The 21,974-nt window shown below is 36.2% G+C and overlaps 1 protein-coding gene across 2 annotated transcripts in view; it reads right to left on the bottom strand.

Moving 5' to 3' along the window:
- The window catches only part of LOC136033098 (uncharacterized), a 127,146-nt gene that overhangs the window by 19,185 nt on the left and 85,987 nt on the right, over positions 1–21,974 (bottom strand). For both annotated transcript variants that reach the window (XM_065713711.1, XM_065713721.1), the window contains exons 10-11: positions 5,669–5,825; positions 4,074–4,210 (exon numbers count right to left, since the gene is read on the bottom strand). In XM_065713711.1, the coding sequence (XP_065569783.1) occupies positions 4,074–4,210; positions 5,669–5,825 (294 nt within the window). The remainder of the gene's footprint in view (positions 1–4,073; positions 4,211–5,668; positions 5,826–21,974) is intronic.

Here is a 21,974-nt window from a genome sequence, read left to right on the forward strand (position 1 = left end):
TTTCGAACTGTCAATTAATGTCAAAACGAAATTATCCTAATATGTTACCAAAAGTTGAACACCAGGACGAAACACTGGAGCAACTCAAAACCAGGCTTGCGGCTCGAAGAGAAAGGGCCATATTAGGAATTTCCCATTTACGTCAACGAAGGCGTGTCGAGGAACCACGAGAGCAACGCGAAACCAGACTTGCAGTTGACAGAGAAAGTAAAAAAAGAAGGCGTGTCGAGGAACTACCAGAGCAAAGCGATACCAGGCTATTGGCTAATATAAATAGTAAAAACCAAACGTGTGTCGAGGAGCCACGAGAGCAACACAAAACCAGACTTGATGCTGGAAGAGAGAGTACAAAAGAAGACGTGTTGAGGAACTACCAGAGCAACGCGAAACCAGGCTAGCAGCTAATAGAAATAGTAAAAACCAAAGGTGTTCCGAGGAGCCACAAGAGTAACGCGAAACCAGACTTGATGCTGAAACAGAAAGTAAATAAGAAGACGTGTCGAGGAACTACCAGAGCAACGCGAAACCAGGCTAGCGGCTAATAGAAATAGTAAAAATCAAAGGTGTGTCGAGGAACCACGAGAGCAATGCGAAACCAGAGTTGATGCTGAAAGAGAAGGTAAAAAAGAAGATGTGTCGAGGAACTACTAGAGCAACACGAAACCAGGCTTGCAGATGACAGAGATAGTAAAAAAAGAAGGCGTGTCACTGTATTACAAAAGTAATGCGTGTATAATTTACTGACGTTCAAGTACTGCCCTTCCGATGATTATAGCTTGAGTCAACATATTCAAATCGGGACTACGTCTGAAATTTGTCTTTATTGCAAAATCTTGAAATTTAATGGTGAAACAATGTGAATGTGTTGCGCCTCAGGAAAAGTTAAGCTTCCTCAACTGGCTCCACCAGAGCCATTGAAAACTTTGCTTACTGGGTATATGTCTGAATTGAATCGTTTTTTATCAAACATGAGGATTTATAACTCATGTTTCCAAATGACGTCGTTTGGGGCCCAAATCGAAGATCAAGGTCATTTAATGCCTACTTTCTGAGGGTGGGGTTGTTCTTATTCATTGCATTCCCGTAATTGCAACGGATCTGCCTTTTCAATTTAGAAGATTGCAATTCCCAGTTCGATTAGTATTTGCAATCACCAACAACAAAGTTCAAGGGCAATCATTAGAAGAATATGGTATAGATCTTAATACGGATTGTTTTTCCCATTGACAATTATATGTTGCATGCTCAAGAGTCGGTAAACCGGACAATCTATTTATATGCATAGACAATGGAACAGCAAAGAATGTTGTATATCCACAAGTTTTACACAGTTAAAAATTATCACATTTCCGTTGTATAAACATATGAGAATCCATACATAGAAGCCTGGGTTTTTCGTCTGTTCTATATATATATATATATATATATATATATATATATATATATATATATATATATATATATATATATATATATATATATATATATATATATATACATGCTGGTGTTGTGCTGAAGACGGAAGTTGGACATAGGGCTAAAATATTCACTGAATTGAATCCCACTGTCTTGAAAAATTTCTCTATTGTTTCTAAGTTGTGTTTGGATGATATGGAAAGGCAGTGTATAGTCTTCGTCACTATTTAGATTTAAATTACACTTTAAAATTCATAGCTATGAAACAATGCAGGACTAAAAAAGTAAGTTTTCAAAAAACAACAACAACATATGGTTGTTAAAAAAAAATAATTAAAGAAACCATAATAGTAAAATGAAAATAAAAATAGACAAGAATTGCTATCAGCATTAACAATGAAATACATGAGTATTATAAAATACTAGCTGTTGGGTTGGCGCTTCGCGCCACCCCAACACCTAGTTGGCGGGGCGCTTCGCGCCCCCCAAGCCCCCCCGCGCGCGTAAGTCGTTACGCGCCATATTAGTTACGCGCCATTGTAGCTGTGTCCCTGTGTCCCACCTGTGAATAGAGATAGATATAAATATATATTTTAACTACGTAAAACATGCGAATATACAACATTCTTCGCTGTCCCATTGTCTGTGCATATAAATAGCATTTATATTCCCTGTCTCCCGGTCGTCATTTGTGTCCTGGTGTCCCAGTTTGTAATTTCTCTTTGAGTGTCCCGGTCGTCATTTATATTCCCCGTGTCCCAGTGTCTCGGTCGTCATTTGTGTCCCGGTGTCCCGGTCTGTGATTTCTATTCAAACAATCCCTGTGTCTCAGTCGTCAATTATATATCCCGCCTGTGCCCCCGGCGTCCCCGTTGTAGTTGTGTCCCTGCGTCCCGGTCGTCATTCCCAGTCTGTAATTTGTCTTTGAGGTTCCCGGTCGTCCTTTATATTCCCTCTGTGTCGGTCTTCATTTGTGTCCCGGTCTGTAATTTATCTTTGAGTGTTTTTTCTTTTTATTTTTTTTTAGTTTTTTACATTTTTTCAGTTTTCTTTTCTTCTTTATTTTTCAGCGTCACTATGAAGTGCATATCGCCGAACCTTTTTTTTTTAACTTAAATCTGGTAGGCATTGATGACCTTATCCAAGTCAAAATCCCAAACCCAATCATCATCGCTATCATTTTCAGTTTTGATATGTTTTTACTCTCGCTTTCCAGGTGGATTTTCATCTAACTGCGCGGTTTTGCGTTCTTTAGCCGCAAGCCTGTTTTCTTGCTGTTCTTGTGATTCCTCGGCACGCTTTCTTTTCTTACTTTCTCTATCAGCTGCAAGCCTGTTTTCTTGCTGTTCTTGTGATTACTCGGCACGCTTTCTTTTCTTACTTTCTCTATCAGCAGCAAGTTTTTTGGCATAGAATCTTTGAGCAGCTTCCTCGGCTGTTGCCATTGCAGGTTCTTCAGTCATTTTACAATTAAACATTTTTCCGTGAACGCATGTCTTAAATATCATTAATGACGTCACCTTCATAACAAAAATGACGACAACTAACTTCATGACGTCAGTCGACACAGAAACATGACGTCACCTGACAGACACACAGACAGACAACTTATTTTTATATATATAGATAGATATATATATTTTCTTTTTAGTTTTTTTGTAGTTTTTACCTTTTTTAGTTTTTTTCTTCTTTTGTATTAATGCTAAAGCCAAGGTTCAAACCTGGAGCCTCTCGGACCTAGAACCTGAAACATAACGCTTTACCAACTCAGCTACTTTGGCTTGAATACATTCGTTTTGAGCAGCTTCCTCGGGTGTTGCCATTGTAGGTTCTTCAGTCATTTTACAATTAGAAATTTCTCTTTCAACGGTCTTCTTACAATTAAAAATTTGTCTTTGAACGATATTCTTAAATACCTGTGTCCTGGTCGTCATTTATATTCCCTATGTCCCGGTCGTCATTTGTGTCCCGGTATCCCAGTCTGTAATTTCTCTTTGAGTGTCCCGGTCGTTATTTATATTCCCTCTGTCCCGGTCGTCATTTGTGTCCCGGTCTGTTAACTAAAATCTGGTAGGCATTGATGACCATATCCAAGTCAAAATCCCAAACCCAATCATCATCGCTATCATTTTCAGTTTTGATATGTTTTGACTCTCGCTGTCCAGGTGGATCTTCATCTAACTGCGCGGTTTTGCGTTCTTTAGCCTCAAGCCTGTTTCCTTGCTGTTCTTTTGATTCCTCGGCACGCTTTCTTTTCTGAATTTCTCTATCAGCAGCAAGTTTTTTGGCATAGACTCTTTGAGCATCTTCATCGGCTTTTGCCATTGTAAGTTCATCAGTCATGTTAAACTTAAACATTAATAGATTTCTACGTGAACATATATGTCCTAAATATCTTTAATGACGTCACCGTCATAGCAAAAATGACGACAACTAACTTCATGACGTCAGTCGACACAGAAACATGACGTCACCTGACAGACAGACACACCGACAGACAACTTATTTTTATATATATATATATAGATTCATAACCGCCAAGAATACCAAACTAGCAGACAACGATTTGCGACGGCTGGTGGTAATAGGATGTGAGAACTGGAAAATATTAGAATGAACGAAGTTATTAGTACAGTTTATCAAGAATATTTACTCACATATGACCGTATTTCGGATTGAGCAGGCTAGTTGGGCTTTGTTAGCACTTTGAGGTACTATTACACTTCCATCTAGGCTGGACAAGACTTCCATTTGGCTCGTGGTAATTCCAATGTTTAAATCAAGTGCGAGAAATCTTAAATGAAAAACAGGCAATAAACTTTGAGAGAATTTACATAATAAGAAAACTGACTTGTACTATTTCCATGAATTAGTTTTGAAAAACTCATACTTCAAAGAAAACACAAAATCAGCACAACAAAATACGATTAGGAGCAGAGAATAAGTACACTGCAGAAAATAATAAACTCATTGAAAAGGCTCTTAGTTGTCTTTCCCTGTCCAAGAAGTCAGTAAATTTTTGCACATAATTTGATTTTAGTACCTTTTTAGGTACTAACATTATCTATCATTCATTAGTAGGAAAAGAGAGTGTCCTGCTTTTACCTAAATATATACTTCATTCATTTTAAAATTTTTCAAGTAGGCCCTAATGCAAAACAAAGCTAACAGAATTCTTGTTACTTTCCTTAATTGTCCTGCATGACTCCTAAGTCTGCCGGAGTCTGGGACTCTCTTCCAATTTCTTTATATTTAAGGCTAATTTAGCTTAAACAATTTTCGTTGTAGTAAACGTTTTCGTAGTTTTAATTATTATTTCATATTTTGATGTGTGCTGACTTCTTCTATATTGACACTACAAACCTCAAAGTGAAAGGTTTTCCTCAATTTTAGAATACATCCCCCTCCCCCCCCAAAAAAAAAGAAAATTCTTAGGATCAACTGATCTGCTAGGTTTATTTTATAGCAACACTGAATAAACATCCGCATTACAAGTAGTGTTACATATTATTTTCAGGATTTCTCCAGTCAAGCGTCTCCAATCTCAAATTTCTCAATTTAAGCTCAAACAGCTTTTTAAGTCTTATGTTTGGTTTCCCGAATGGAAAAAAAGTTAAAATAACATTATTGCTGTAAACACTTTGTAGGAAAGAGAGTTTTCTGCAGGTATTTGGGAGGTATTTTTCAAATACGAATTTTTTAGTTAATCCCGGGCCAACACTGAAAGTTTCAACTGCATATCTCAAGGTGTTCTTGGGAGATTAAAGATTTACTCCCGTACCATCTATAACCACTTTTGATCTGGAATACTTGAAAATAAATAAGAAACTTTCTTGAAGGGTTGCTAATAGCCCAGAAGTAGTCCAATAAATTCAAAAAAGAACATATTTGTGTTGTGGAGGATTGTCACTCTCATAATTCATATGGGTTCTTTTTAATTCCAAAGCACCTTCGCAATTAATAGCTCATTTTTTGAAAAAAAAAGTTTGCGGACAAGCAATCAAAAATGCAATAACACACACATACAATTGCTTTCATGTATATACTAAATAAAAAACAGTTCCTTTTTTAGTTAGTAGTGTATTTTGATTATTACCGAATAAAGATACTAATGGATACAAAGGACATACTTTGGATACAGAATGGATACATTCAACTTTCTATTCATGTATTTTTATTCATGTATTGCTCTGACCATACTTGTTCTACCAACATACATGTAACAATAACAGTAAATAACAGTAAAACCTACCCTGCGAGCTCAGTTTGTCGTTGGACTTCTTCATTGGAAAATGTGAACTGGTCAATAACAAATAAAAGGTCAGTATCTGTTCTTGGAATCTCAGTCGTGGGAAGTGTAGGTAAACCAGTGCATGGTACAAAGTCGTCTCTGATTATTTCTTTGTTATCTAAGAAAAGGAGAAGATAACATTATTGTACTATAATATAAAGTTTTAACGATTGCTTAGAAACGAAGCGAATGAAAAGGGCTGGAGAATAAGCGAGGAATAAGTGACATACTTCCTGACGAAAAAGCAATCAAATTCAATTTTCGTTGCTCAGAAATCGCTTATAATGTCTAGAGAAATGCTACCATTTCGAGCCAAGACGTTAAGAGGACGTAATTTTAGAACGTAACCAATGACATTATTGCAAAAGCAAACGAGAGGTATCAAATCTGAAACAGAATTAACACACTTTTGAGTTAAGCCAAGTGAATCATCATTGCAGCGGTAGCTGTGACCATGATTAGCTACCTATGTAACAGCGGTAGTTGGGAAAGAAAAATATTCTACTAAAACAGGCCATACTATGAAACCGATTTATAATACTCTATTTAGTATAGTCGATCCTGATGTCAAAAATATTGAGTTCCAATTGAGAAAAGCTAACCACTGGTTCAATAAACTTGGGAGTGGTAGAAAACTGGAGTTGAAAGACTTAGTATCGTCTGAAATAACCACAAGAGAACTCAAGATATATAACAAAAAGCGATTGATCGGTGGCATCTTTGTTGAAATGATTGATTTACAGAGTGGTAGTTTTAAGATCCTAATAACGGGACTGTTGGAGAAACACGGTAATTTGTTTCACGATAACCTCATCAAACCAATTCAAGATATTCTATATATAACCCATGATGAGAGCAAAACTTTATCCACCCCCTAACCCTACGGTTTTAAGTTGAACTAGCTGACCCCAGCCACGGGGTCAGCTAGTTCGGCACGCGTCGTCGTGGTGCTGTGCGCCACAGCAACGCGTGGCAAGCCAGTAACACGTGGGGTGTCAGCATTTTTTGGCGCCCCGGCAACAGGTTGTAACATCCCTGTCACTCGTTGCTGTAGTAATACGCGCCTCAGCAACACGTATGCAAGGTGCTAATTTTTAATTGCATAAAACTTACGGATATATAATATTCTTCGCTGTCCCATTGTCTGTGCATATAAATGGACTGTCAGGTTTACCGACTCTTTAACCTGAAACATATAATTGTCCATGTGAAAAACAATCCGTATTCAGATCTATACCGGATTTTATAGTGATTGGCCTTGAGCTTTCTTTATGGTGTTTGCAAATGCTAATCAAATTGAGAATTCCAATCTTTTAAATTGGAAAGGCAGATCCATTGGAATCATGGGAATGTCAGTAATGAGAACAGCCTCACCCTCAAAAGGTCCTGTCAAGATTGTTGCCTCTATTACTTTTCCCATTGTTTTTTTACGGCAAGTTGCGTGCCGTTGCAAAGCTTCCGTGGGCTAATATTTCACAACAGGATTATTGGTACTCGTATTTTTAGTTGCAGCACATGCGGTGGAAACTCTGGGAGATCCAACGAGTTTAAAAATTTCTGAGGGATAGTTAACCGCTTCATTTGATTCCAGAACTGTGTCGACTGACTTGTAAATGACTGCCTGGTCTCGAATCCTTAGAATCTTATTTTTAGAATCGCTCGTTCACTTAGCCATTTATGATTTTTGTAATTGGTTAGAATATTCGGAAATACCTTTTCAACCAAATCATTTTTGAGGTCGCTAAATTACAGGAGGCAGTTGTGTACTACCTGAAATTGATTCAACTGGGAGCTTTCCGTTTCCGATTGCCAGCAATTGATCTGAAAATAGTTCACCAGAGTGATTTTTTTGCAATCGGACACGCATATTTAAGGTTATTTTTAATGTCTTTACGTGTTTCCATAAATTAGAATTTTCAGGCAAGCATTCATTTCGTCCGCAGGTGTTCATCTAAGAATAACAGATAAAGTTTGCCTGAAATCTCAAGCAAGCAATATTAATGTGCTGCCAAAAGGTTTGGAATTTCCTCGCAAATCTCGCAATGATCGCTCGAGAGCCTCGAGTAATTTTTTTTGCGCCATTGTGCACTCGTCCCAAGCAATAAGTTTGCATTGCTGCAATACTTCACCCATCCCAAATGATTTGGAAACGATGCACGTGGGAGTTTCTGTTGATTCCATATTCAGAGGTAGTTTCAAAGCGGAATGAGCAGTTCTGCCACCAGGCAGCAATGTTGCAGCTATTCCAGACGACTCAAGGGCCAACGCTATGTTATTTTTGGATCAAATCAATGCCAGAATCAATCTAATTAGAAACGTTTTACCAGTACCTCCTGGCGCATCCAAGAAGGATATTTCTCCAACTTGGTTATCTACACAATTTATTATCTGGCCATTTGTGATTTGTATTATCTGATCATAAATACCTTTTTCTTCAGATGTTAAGTTAGAAATATTTGTTTGTACATACAAAAATAGATCATTCGGGTTGTAACTTTATTCACGATCTAATTCTACACATGTAGATATAGCAGCAGTACGATTAGGTGAAGGCATTCCCAAATTCTTGAGAAGTTTGTTGCCATACACAAGCATAAATCTTCAATCGTAACTAAAGCGCAGTTATAAATTTCTGTTGTAAGATCCAAGGTCATATCTTACCTCTTTAACCGTATTCGGTGGAGTACATCATCGGCCATTTGCGATTTGTGTTTCTCCCATGACTCTGTAGGAGATGAAGTAGAGCAAGCTGTCAATATGATCGAAAAGAATGCACGAACTTGACTTGGAGTTAACGTCTTGCACGCGTCATTGATGCAGTTATCCCAGTGTTGGTGGTTCTCCAATAAATTCAGAGCTTGGCATGCACTACGGTAAGTGTCATGTATAGTCCCATTTACAGTTCTAAAATGCTCAAAGGACGTCAGGCCGGGTTCATTCACCAAAAGCAGGCGGAAAAAGAAGCATTCACCTTGATTGGGGTGAATGGTGTATAGCTTTCGAATATCGTGGTTTTTTTGAATATATTAGTTTAGTCGTCGACTGAATCACCCCGTTTTCGACGTTCAAATGATTTATTATTGACATTCCATGTGTAATACGTAGGGACTTCAGAATACAGCAGTCTTTTTGCAAAAGAATCATTTTGACATAACGCGAAGAAAGAAGTAACGTTGTAGCCGGTGGATTCAGGGCTTTTGTTGCACACTGGCATCCAAAAAACAAACACGTTGACCATTCTGTAGATTCACCGCTAAGTGAATAACTGCTGGACTTCATTCATGTATCGGAAATGAAAGAATTCGCCACACAGCTTCATTACTGCTTGCGTATCTTCCAGCCTGATATTGTACAACTTCATCGATATCACTGATTTTGGACTGCAAGCAAAAAACTGCCAAGTCGCTGCCTTTGTTGATGTATTTACAGGGACTTCACTAGCCTTTCACCTTTGGGGGGAACGCCTGAGGTATACCAACGAATCTTAGGCAAGTGCCAACGAAAAAAAAAATCTGCAGATGTCGGCACCCTTTGTTGAAATTTAAACTCGAAAGAAAACCATTTCATATATCATAGTTTTAAACGATCAAAAAGATAAGACACATGATCAAACCTGTACGAATGAATCAGCTAAATTCTAAGCCGGGGCTGCTTTACAACTTTCCACTCGTCTACAAGAGGGTAGAGGTCGATCTTGGTCATCATGTCTTTTTCTGACATCATAAGCATGAGATGGTCAAGTCTTATGTCTCCCATTGTTGACCTCAATCTGTTCTTCACGATGTTTTTTTTTGCTGAATATTCCTAGCTGTTTTATTTTTGAAACTTTCTGATCATGAAAATTAGCAGTACATTTTAGCGAACAATTTCCTTTGGTTGATCGACTTTGTCCGTTGATTCTTTAGAAGGTGTGCCTATTATAGTGAAATATAACTAACTAGAATATAAAGAACCTCTTTGTGTTTTACATTTTGTATTCTTGGTTTAAAAAAAAATAAATTATACTCCTTTATTATTCAGAACACACTCGAGAAGACCAATGAAAAAGAATTCCATAGCCACAAAGACAAATGACAGGGAACAAAATGAGTTTGCCTTGTATAATTTTATACTTGTAGGTAAGGGGGAGGGGTCAGGATAAGTTTAGGCTGATTTAGGTTACTTTATCCTGACACCCCTCCCCCTAATTTGCAAATATATAGCCAAACTAGCTTTTGGTGGCGCTTCGTGCCACACCAACACCTAGTCGGTGGGGGCGTTTCACGCCCCCCCCCCCCCCGCGTGCATAAGTCGTTACGTGCCATATTAGTTACGCGCCATTGTAGTTGTGTCCCTGTGTCCCACCTGTGAATATAGATATCTATCTATATAAAAATAAGTTGTCTGTCCGTTACGCCAGATTATATCTTCTATATATATATAAAATATAGACGTCCACGAAATCAACAATATTGTTTTGACCAAGATTCAAGACCAGAGAGTCCTTTACAAGTCAGTCGACACAGTTTTGGAACCAAATGAAGCGGTTAATTATCCATCTGAATTTTTAAATTCCATAGATCTTTCAGGGTTTCCACCACACGTGCTACAACTAAAAATAGGCGTACCAATAATACTTTTAAGAAATATAAACCCACCAAAGCTTTGCAATGGCACTCGACTTGCCGTAAAAAAAAACAATGGAAAACCTAATAGAGGCCACAATCTTGACAGGGCCTTTTGAGGGTGAGGCTGTTCTTATTCCTTGCATTCCCATGATTCCAACGGATCTGCCTTTTCAATTTAAAAGATTGCAATTCCCAATTCGATTAGCATTTGCAATCACCATTAACAAAGCTCAAGGTCAATCATTAGAAAAATGTGGTATTGATCTTAATACTGATTGTTTTTCCCATGGACAATTGTACGTTGCATGTTCGAGGGTCGGTAAACCTGACAATCTATTTATATGCAGCGACAATTGGACAGCGAAGAATGTTGTATATTCGCAAGTTTTACGCAGTTAATTTGTATTTTGGAACCAAATGAAGCGGTTAATTATCCATCTGAATTTTTAAATTCCATAGATCCTTCAGGGTTTCCACCACACGTGCTACAACTAAAAATAGGCGTACCAATAATACTTTTAAGAAATATCAACCCACCAAAGCTTTGCAATGGCACGCGACTTGCCGTAAAAAAAACAATGGAAAACCTAATAGAGGCCACAATCTTGACAGGGCCTTATGAGGGTGAGGCTGTTCTTATTCCTCGCATTCCCATGATTCCAACGGATCTGCTTTTTCAATTTAAAAGATTGCAATTCCCAATTCGATTAGCATTTGCAACCACCATCAACAAAGCTCAAGGGCAATCACTAGAAAACTTGCTGCTGATAGAGAAAGTAAGAAAAGAAAGCGTGCCGAGGAATCACAAGAACAGCAAGAAAACAGGCTTGCAGCTGTTAGAGAAAGTAAGAAAAGAAAGCGTGCCGAGGAATCACAAGAACAGCAAGAAAACAGGCTTATGGCTAAAGAACGCAAAACCGCGCAGTTAGATGAAAATCCACCTGGAAAGCGAGAGTCAAAACATATCAAAACTGAAAATGATAGCGATGATGATTGGGTTTGGGATTTTGACTTGGATAAGGTCATCAATGCCTACCAGATTTAAGATAAAAAACAAAATTTCGGCGATATGTACTTCATAGTGACGCTGAAAAATAAAGAAGAAAAAAAAACTCAAAAAATGTAAAAAACTAAAAAAACTAAAAAGAAAAAACACTCAAAGATAAATTACAGACCGGGACACAAATGACGACCGACACAGAGGGAATATAAATGACGACCAGGAACCTCAAAGAAAAATTACAGACTGGGACACCCGGACACAAATCACGACCGGGAATATAAATGACGACCGGGACGCAGGGAAACAACTACAACGGGGATGCCGGGGGCACAGGCGGGATATATAATTGACGACTGAGACACAGGGATTGTTTGAATAGAAATTACAGACCGGGACACAAATGACAACCGGGACACTGGGACACAGGGAATATAAATGACGACCGGGACACTCAAAGAGAAAATACAAACTGGGACACTAGGACACAAATGACGACCGGGACACAGGGAATATAAATGCTATTTATATGCACAGACAATGGGACAGCGAAGAATGTTGTATATTCGCATGTTTTACGTAGTTAAAAATATATATTTATATATATCTCTATTCAAAGGTGGGACACAGCTACAATGGCGCGTAACTAATATGGCGCGTAACGACTTACGTGCGCGGGGGGGCTTGAGGGGGGCGCGAAGCGCCCCACCAACTAGGTGTTGGGGTGGCGCGAAGCGAGTTGTGTGTATGCATGTTTGTTTGTTTGTAAAAAGAGCGTTTGCATATGACGTCATTATTAGTACATAAGGCTTTGTATATGCACAGACATATAAATATAAATGCTATTTATATGCACAGACAATGGGACAGCGAAGAATGTTGTATATTCGCATGTTTTACGTAGTTAAAAATATATATTTATATCTATCTCTATTCACAGGTGGGACACAGGGACACAGCTACAATGGCGCGTAACTAATATGGCGCGTAACGACTTACGCACGCGGGGGGGCTTGGGGGGGGCGCGAAGCGCCCCACCAACTAGGTGTTGGGGTGGCGCGAAGCGCCACCCCAACAGCTAGTATCTATATATATAAAAATAAGTTGTCTGTCTGTAGATCAGGTGTAGTCATGTTTCTGTGTCGACTCTTCGACTAACGAAATTACAAACCGGGACATCGGGACACAAATGACGACCGGGCCACCGCCACATAGGGAATATAAATGACGACCGGGACACTCAAAGAGAAAGCGACCGGGACACAAGGAATGTTCGATTAGCAATCACCATCAACAAAGCACCGGGACACAGGGAGTATAAATGACGACCAGGACATAAGTAAAAAAAAAAACTAAAAAAACTAAAAAAAGGTAAAAACTACAAAAAAACTAAAAAGAAAAGAAAACTAAAAACTTATAAAAAAACTAAAAAAGCTAAAAAACTAAAAAAAAATAAAAATGAAAAAAAAAAGGAAAAAAAATGAAAAATTAAGGGGAAAAACAAAACTAAAAAAATAAAAAGAAAAAAAAAGAAAAAAGAAAAAAAACTAAAAAAAAAGTAAAAACCAAAAAAAAAACTAAAAAGACAAAAAGGGGAAAAATACAAAAATTTATTTCATCATATACCATTTCAAAAACGAATGTATATACAGACCGGGACACTGGGATACAAATGACGACCGGGACACAGGGAATATAAATGACGACCGGGACACAACTACAACGGGGACGCCGGGGGGCACAGGGGGATATATAAATGACGACGGGGACACAGGGAATGTTGGATTAGCAATCACCATCAACAAAGTTCAAGGGCAATCATTAGAATCATAAGGTATAACTAAAAAAACTAAAAAAAGGTAAAAAACTAAAAACTAAAAAAAAAACCAATTCAAAAACGAATGTATATACAGACCGGGACACTGGGACACAAATGACGACCGGGACACCGGGACACAAGGAATATAAATGACGCCCGGGACACTCAAAGAGAAATCACAGACTGGGACACCGGGACACAAATGACGACCGGGACACATGGAATATAAATGACGACCGGGACACAGGGACACAACTACAGCGGGGACGCCGGGGGGCACAGGGGGATATATAAATGACGACGGCGACACAGGGAATCGTCGATTAGCAATCACCATCAACAAAGCTCAAGGGCAATCATTAGAATCATGAGGTATAGATCTGAATACGGATTGTTTTCCCATGGACCATTATATGTTGCATGTTCAAGAGTCGGTAAACCTGACAATCTATTTATATGCACAGACAATGGGACAGCAAAGAATGTTGTATATTCGCAAGTTTTACGTAGTTAAAAACATATATATATATATATATATATATATATATATATATATATATATATATATATATATATATATATATATATATATATATATATATATATATATATATATATATATATATATATATATATATATATATATATATATATATGTATATATATATATATATATATATATATATATATATATATATATATATATATATATATATATATATATATATCTATATATATAAAAATAAGTTGTCTGTGGATCTGTGGATCGTGGATCAGGTGACGTCACCTGAAAAAACTGGATCAGGTGACGTCAAAACTGAAAAAACTAAAAAAAGGCAAAAACTACAAAAAGAACTAAAAACTAATAAAAAAAAATAAAAAAGCTAAAAAACTAAAAAAACTAAAAAAAGGCAAAAACTACAAAAAAACTAAAAACTAATAAAAAAGCTAAAAAACTAAAAAAAAACTAATAAAAAGGCAAAAACTACAAAAAAAACTAAAAGCTAATAAAAAAAATAAAAAAGCTAAAAAACTAAAAAAACTAAAAAAACTAAAAAAACGTAAAAAACTAAAAAAACTAACTACAAAAAAACTAAAAACTAATAAAAAAAATAAAAAAAGCTAAAAAACTAAAAAAACTAAAAAAAGGCAAAAACTACAAAAAAACTAAAAACTAATAAAAAAGCTAAAAAACTAAAAAAACTAAAAAAAGGCAAAAACTACAAAAAAAACTAAAAACTAATAAAAAAAAATAAAAAAGCTAAAAAACTAAAAAAACTAAAAAAACTAAAAAAAGGTAAAAAACTAAAAAAACTAAAAACTAAAAAAAACTAAAAAAAAGGAAAAAACTGAAAAATAAGCTAAAATAAAGGTAAAAACCAATAAAAAACTAAAAAAAAAACTGAAAAAACTAAAAAAAGGCAAAAACTACAAAAAAAACTAAAAACTAATAAAAAAAGTAAAAAAGCTAAAAAACTAAAAAAACTAAAAAAACTAAAAAAAGGTAAAAAACTAAAAAAAATAAAAATAAAAAAAAAACTAAAAAAAAGGAAAAAACTGAAAAATAAGCTAAAATAAAGGTAAAAACCAATAAAAAACTAAAAAGAAAAAAAGGAAAAAACTAAAAAAAATTTTCATCTAAAAAACTAAAAAAACTGAAAAAGGTAAAAACTAAAAGAACTAAAAAAGAAAAAAATAAATGACGACACTCAAAGAGAAAGCGACCAGGACAAAAGGAATGTTCGATTAGCAATCAACAAAGCACCGGGACACAGGGAGTATAAATGACGACCAGGACATAAGTAAAAAAAAAAAAACTATCTATATATATAAAAATAAGTTGTCTGTGGATCTGTGGATCGTGGATCAGGTGAAAGGAAAAAAATAAAGGAGAAAAACAAAACTAAAAAACGAATGTATATACAGACCGGGACACCGGGATACAAATGACGACCGGGACACAGGGAATATAAATGACGACCGGGACACAGGGACACAACTACAACGGGGACACCGGGGGAAACAGGGGGATGTAAATGACGACCGGGACAGGGAATGGTCGATTAGCAATTACCATCAACAAAGCTCAAGGGCAATCATTAGAATCATGAGGTATAGATCTGAATACAGATTGTTTTCCCATGGACCATTATATGTTGCATGTTCAAGAGTCGGTAAACCTGACAATCTATTTATATGCAAAGACAATGGGACAGCAAAGAAAGTTGTATATTCGCAAGTTTTACGTAGTTAAAACCATATATATATATATATATATATATATATATATATATATATATATATATATATATATATATATATATATATATATATATATATATATATATATCTATATTCACAGGTGGGACATAGGGACACAACTACAATGGCGCGTAACTATTATGGCGCGTAACGACTTACGCGCGCGGGGGGGCTTGGGGGGGCGCGAAGCGCCCCCACCAACTAGGTGTTGGGGTGGTGCTTCCGTCCCCGTTGCAATTGTGTCCCTGTGTCCCGGTCGTCATATAATTGTCCATGGGAAAACATTCTTATTCAGATTTATACCGCATTTTTCTAATGATTGCCCTTGGGCTTTGTTGATGGTAATTACTAATGGAATATTCTCTGTGTCCCCGTCGTCATTTATATATCCCCCATGTGCCCTTCCGGCGTCCCCGTTGTAGTTGTGTCCCTGTGTCCCGGTCGTCATTTATATTCCCTGTGTCCCGCTTGTCATTTTTGTCCCGGTGTCCGGGTCTGTAATTTCTCTTTGAGTGTCCCGGTCGTCATTTATATTCCTTGTGTCCCGGTGTCCCAGTGTCCCGGTCTGTAACATAAGACAATAGATCAATTGTGTTGTAACTTTGTTCACGATCCCATTCTACACATGTAGAAATAGAAGCAGTACGAAATGCTTGAGAAGTTTGTTTGAAATGGATAAGCACAAATCTTCAATCATAACTAAAGTGCAGTTATAAATTTCTGTTGTAAAGGCCAAGGTCATATCTGACCTTTCTAGCCGTATTCGGTGGAGTATATTCTCGGCCATTTGCGATTTGTATTTCTCCCATAACTCTGTAGGAGATGAAGGAGAGCAACTTTTGCCGGAAGACACGGGCCGTAATGCATGTCTATGAACCGGCGATTGTCCAAGATATAAAAGCTGTTGTATCTAATCCCAAGATGGATTGTATATAGATGTAATAAATGACGAATCATTAATCTATAGGCATAATATTTCATTGCGCTGCATTTCTTATCCATTTCTTTGTTAGTGGCTGGATTTATCAATTTAATATTAAAGTGATAGCCGTCGGCTCCATCCCAAAAAATGATAGGATATTGTAGGGCATCGTAGCATCGATAAGTTTAATAAAAACTTCTCGTCCTGTGGTGACGCAGTGGATTTGACCTTAGCTTGGTAATACGGGACCCAGAGATCGAATCACGCTGCAGGAATGCACTGCAGGGCCGACGCAGGGACCTTAGTAGTCAAGAAGCGTCGTTAATTCTTAAATAATAATAATAATTAAAACTTCTCTTTGAAACACCTTCTTATATACTTATAATGACGTCATATACAAAGATCTATACCCATATTACCGGGCCTTTGACGTCATATACAAATCACCGACCATAACGATTGCCACTTCGTTGATAGTTGCGTATTAGTAGGCATCAATTCGATTGCTGTTTTGAACAGAAGCACTAAATTATTATTTATGTGGAAAAGATGTTGCAACTGGGAAACGATAGTCATTTCAACGTCGTTTTTTTGTCATCGGTCTCACTTTCAAGTTGTGACTCTCGCAGTCCAGGTTGTTTCAGGTTACTCTTGTGATTCCTCAGCACGCTTTGTTTTGGTGATTTCTCTTTGAGACGCAAGCCTGTTTTCACGCTGTTGTTGCGATTCCTCGGCACGCTTTCTTTTCATACTTTCTCTATTAGCCACAAGCCTGTTTTCACGCTGTTGTTGTGATTCCTCGGCACGCTTTCTTTTCTTACTTTCTCTATTAGCCGCAAGCCTTTTGGCATTAGCTCTTCGAGTAGCTTCTTCGGCTGTTTCGTCTGCCATTGTAGGTTCTTCTGTCATTTTAAGATCTATATTAAAAAATTACTCTTTGATGTTGTGATTCCTCGGCAAGCTTTCTTTTCATACTTTCTCTATTAGCAACAAGCCTGAGTTCACGCTGTTGTTGTGATTCCTTGGTACGCTTTCTTTTCTTACTTTCTCTATTAGCCGCAAGCCTTTTGGCATTAGCTCTTTGAACAGCTTCCTCTGGTGTTTCTTCTGCCATTGTAGGTTCTTCTGTCATTTTAAGATCTACATTAAAAATTTCTCTTTGAAAGGCCTTCTTATATACTTATAATGACGTCATATACAAAGCCTTTGACGTCATAACAAACATGATGTCAGTTGACAAACAACTTTATGACGGCATAATGCTCAATCCTTATAATGACGTCAGTCGACAAACAAGACGTTAGTCGACACACAAACATGACGTCAGTCGCCACACAAACAACTTATTTTTATATATATATAGATTATATATTACTATCTTCAAGTTTTATATTTTCATCTTATTTTGTAATATTTCATTAGGATTAACCTAACTTCACTTCTCGAGTGTGTTCTGAATAATAAAGGACTTCCATTTGGATATTGCACCCGGGCAGGATTTAGTTTTTAAATTGCCTGGTCTGTAGTTATGAAGTTTTTTTTCTATTTCGATAATATTGCCACAATTCAACCGTAAAACGTAGTGCACATATTGTCTTTTGTTTCAGTTCAACGTTCTCTGAAAGTTTCAACTTAATGCTGTTAGCGGCTCCTGAGATATTATACACACCATTTTAACGAGGTAGGTGTGCACAATATATCTTAATTCAAGTTCACCATAAAAGTTTGCATTGAACACCCTTAACTGATCCGGGGACAATGCACATACGCCCTCACAGCTGGTGTAAGACTACAAAAAGCTTTAAAGATCGGTTTGTTGTTGTTATTTTACGTACTCACTTTTTAAAAATACATCAACATTCTTGTTTTTTATACTTGGTTTCTGTGTTTTCAGTAAAGTGTGAATTTTCTATAATCACAAAATCATAGGGCAATATGATTATTTGGTTTATTTGTAATTGTTTTATTGACATATGTTAGACAGACTGTGAAGGAATAATTTTTGTTGTTTTAAGTTTCAACTCGGCTCTTTACTTCCCTCAAAAAAACTTGGTTTTTAAAAATTAATCTTAACAATGGCCAACTTGCACAGCTTACAGCCGTTAATCCAGGGACTGGAAAAAGGGTTGTCGAGCCCGGAGGCATGATTATTTGGTCATTTAACTATCGTAAACCAAATGGTAATCCCAAAATTTTGATCAGATGCGTCTGAGTAAAAACATTGTTGAGGGTTGCATGTTTCCTCTAATCACTTTTTACTCTTAAAAATATAATTAGAACTTTTAATTTGCAATCGAGTGAACCCCATCCGAATCTTATATTATCGCTTCTTCCGTCTGAAGTGCATCGGGGAAAGAATAGATAAATAAATATAAACGCTTTGAACCCTTTTGGCTCTTTAATATAGGCAATACTATTTGATTGTCTCTGAATTAGACAGGTGAGAACTTTTTATTTCACTTCCAATGAGCATCCGGAATTATCCAGGGGGAATACGGGGTGATCTTTAGAGGAGGGGGTATTTCCTTGTAGGATATTTTTCCAGGGATATTTTCCGCAGGAAGAATTCTGGGGGTTGGGGTTGTTTTCCAGGAGATAAACATTGGTTCCCCGTGACGATAGGCCATTTTCTTTTAAAACTCATCTAAGATATAACAATAAGAAACAACAACCAATTGTGAAATAATTAAACATAAACTATAATGAAGATTATTGAAAAAGTTAAATTTTTTTCTTCTTTTTATCAAATACAGACCTGTCTCTAAGGGAAGTAATAGAAATAATAACCTTAGCATAGTGATTGGGCAGATCTAGAAGTGATGAATCAAGTGATGCTAGTCAGGGCGGTATCGAGGATTTTTTTCAGGTCTTGGGTAATAAAAGGAATTATTGAAAAGGACTATAAAAAAAAAAAAAAAAAATCAAAAAACGCATAAGAAATTGTTCATATTCATTTTTGTTACGTTTTTATGATTCGGACAAAGTTTTCAGGGGGAGGGGGCACAAAATCCCTAATCCCCCTAGATATGGTATTGATGTTAGTACTTTGTCCTTTTGGATGAAGCAAGAGCTGTACATTTGACAAAAAATTGAATATCTTAGAGTCAACATAAACCACAAGCACTCTGAAGCAAATGTTATTTGTGCATTTTCATACGCTAGCAAGTAGTTCATAAGTTTTTGTGCTTTTGGATTATGTAGCCTCCCCCCCCCCCAAAAAAAAAAGTTAAGAGAATATCTGGACCGGGATTTACCCCCTATAAATTGGTTCAAGCTGGGATAATTCTTTATCACGTTCTTTGTTCAGAGCAGTATTTGAGGGGACCTGTCCCCATATAGTTAACATCGACGTTATATGCTTCATATACCTCAGTACTTGAGACTCACTAAGACAATTTCAAAAATAAATTTAGTCCTGTTCTTATTGTACCAAATTCTTGCTCGACTTATTTGTTGATAAATGAGCAACAAATTTTGCATCGTAATACTTAAATGGTGACGAGTGTAATTGGATTTCCTGCCGGCTTCAGAGGTTTACACAGTTTTTACCTCCTGCATGGAATTCCCCTCCATATATGCAAGCTGAAATATGATTTCATATCTAGGAGGAACGGAGGAGGGGATATGCAAAACTTCAAAACTTACCACTAATTATTTACAGAAATCTTGGATTTTTTTTCGCACGCATATTTTTTTTTTGGGGGGGGGGAATAGTTGAAATTATAGTTTGGGTCACAAATCCTGATAAAAAAAACGACCAAATGTATAGATAGTCATGAAAATGTCAAAATTTCAAAGGGAGTGGCCTGTATTCTACCAGTTTCTGGTGAAAATTTCAAATGAACACTTTGTCGTGGTTTAAACATTAGCTGCAACTAGTAAAAAGCGAACCACAGCCGATAGTAACTAACTGTAGGTAAGGAGTGGCTCGGCCCAATAGTAACCGAAGCTTAAAAAAATAGTATAAAAAACAAAGTTTTTCCGATGAAAGTAAAGAGCCAAGTTGAAAAATAAAATGGACACAAATTATTACTTCACTGCCTATCTAATATATATATATATATATATGTATATATATATATATATATATATATATATATATATATATATATATATATATATATATATATATATATATATATATATATATATATATTTGTATATTACACAATATATATAATACACAATTTGTGACATCAGTTAATTTCAGTATACAATTAGAATTATATCGAAAACATAAGCGTAAAATTAAATATTCTTTTAATAACTGCGAAGTAATTGAACAGCGTACAAAAATATTGGACTGATTTATCAGGTAGCATCTTGATCTCGCCAGCTATAATACCAGCAGTGAATAATACACAGACTTAAATTGTAAGAAGTATGTTTTAGTATTACTTGAAATGAAGATCAAATAAGACATAATAATAATTCTGGAAATCTGAATATTTTTCTCTATACAAAAAGTAAATTTTCAGCTATGATACAAAATCTAAAGCTAGTCTACAGTCCTTATACTATCAAGATGGCTTTACTCCAACCTTGTGCACAAATTAATCATGATATGCCCTTTTGAGGACAAAAACAAGATCCACTCATTGAACTGAGCCATTGTGCAGAAGCGATACCGAATTAGACGTAAAAAAAAAACAACAGATAAATAAAGCAACAGCCCTAAAATGTATTCTTGCTGTATCTTCAAAGGGATTGATATTTTTTTTATTCTGTAAAATGTGTCCTTAATTGGTTTGGTTTTAAGGTACCAAACTCCTATATTATTGTGCATTTTCAGTAAAGTACTAGTTTTTATAACCCTAAAAGCATGAGGAAACATAATTAGTTAGTTTCTTTGTACTAGTTTTATTGATATTTATTAGATAGGCTGTGAAGTAATAATTTTTGTCCGTTTTAAGTTCCAACTTCGGTCTTTACTTTCCTCGGAAAAACTTCTTTTTAAATTAGTTTTTTTAAAGGTTCAGTTACTATTAAGCCGAGTCAGTCCATGCTTACGGTTCATTACCGCGAACTGCTTAATAGAAGAAAAGTATTTGCTTGGTCCTAATTTCAAGTTATTGTGATCATCCATGTTTTATAAGGATATAGAGTATACAGCCAGTTTTTGAACCTGAAGATTAAATTTTATTCGTCAAGCTCATTATCGTTGCTTAAATTTATTTTCTTTTTTTATTTGCCTTGTTCTTATCGTAATAAGAAACTCGTCAGAAAATATCTTGCAACGAATATTATTGCAGTTATTGATGCGATATGAGTTACAGGCGTTGCTTTTAGGCTAGGCTGTTATCACCGACTTATCTTTCTTTACATACGAAAATGCTTAATCAAACACTGCTCTTTTGCTGTCTTTTATTTTCATAAATACAAATCGTGCATTTTTGGGGTAAAACAAAATACATTATTTTTATTATTATAATTTATTCGTGCCAGTTTTCCACAGAAAAATAATGATTATATTCACATCTAGTTCAACAAGTGCCATTGGTGCGGATACCAGATAGGTTTGCCTGGGTGGGAGGTGGCAGCTTAACTCATTGATACGAATTAAGGATAAACAGTCTTTAGATGTATTTTCAAATTTATTTGTTATCACTGGCAGCATTTCCATACAATGGTAAACAACCCCACTGTTTGGGTAGCAG

This window comes from Artemia franciscana, chromosome 1 (genome assembly GCF_032884065.1).
Source record: "Artemia franciscana chromosome 1, ASM3288406v1, whole genome shotgun sequence".
In the NCBI taxonomy this organism is placed as follows: Eukaryota; Metazoa; Arthropoda; class Branchiopoda; order Anostraca; family Artemiidae; genus Artemia; species Artemia franciscana.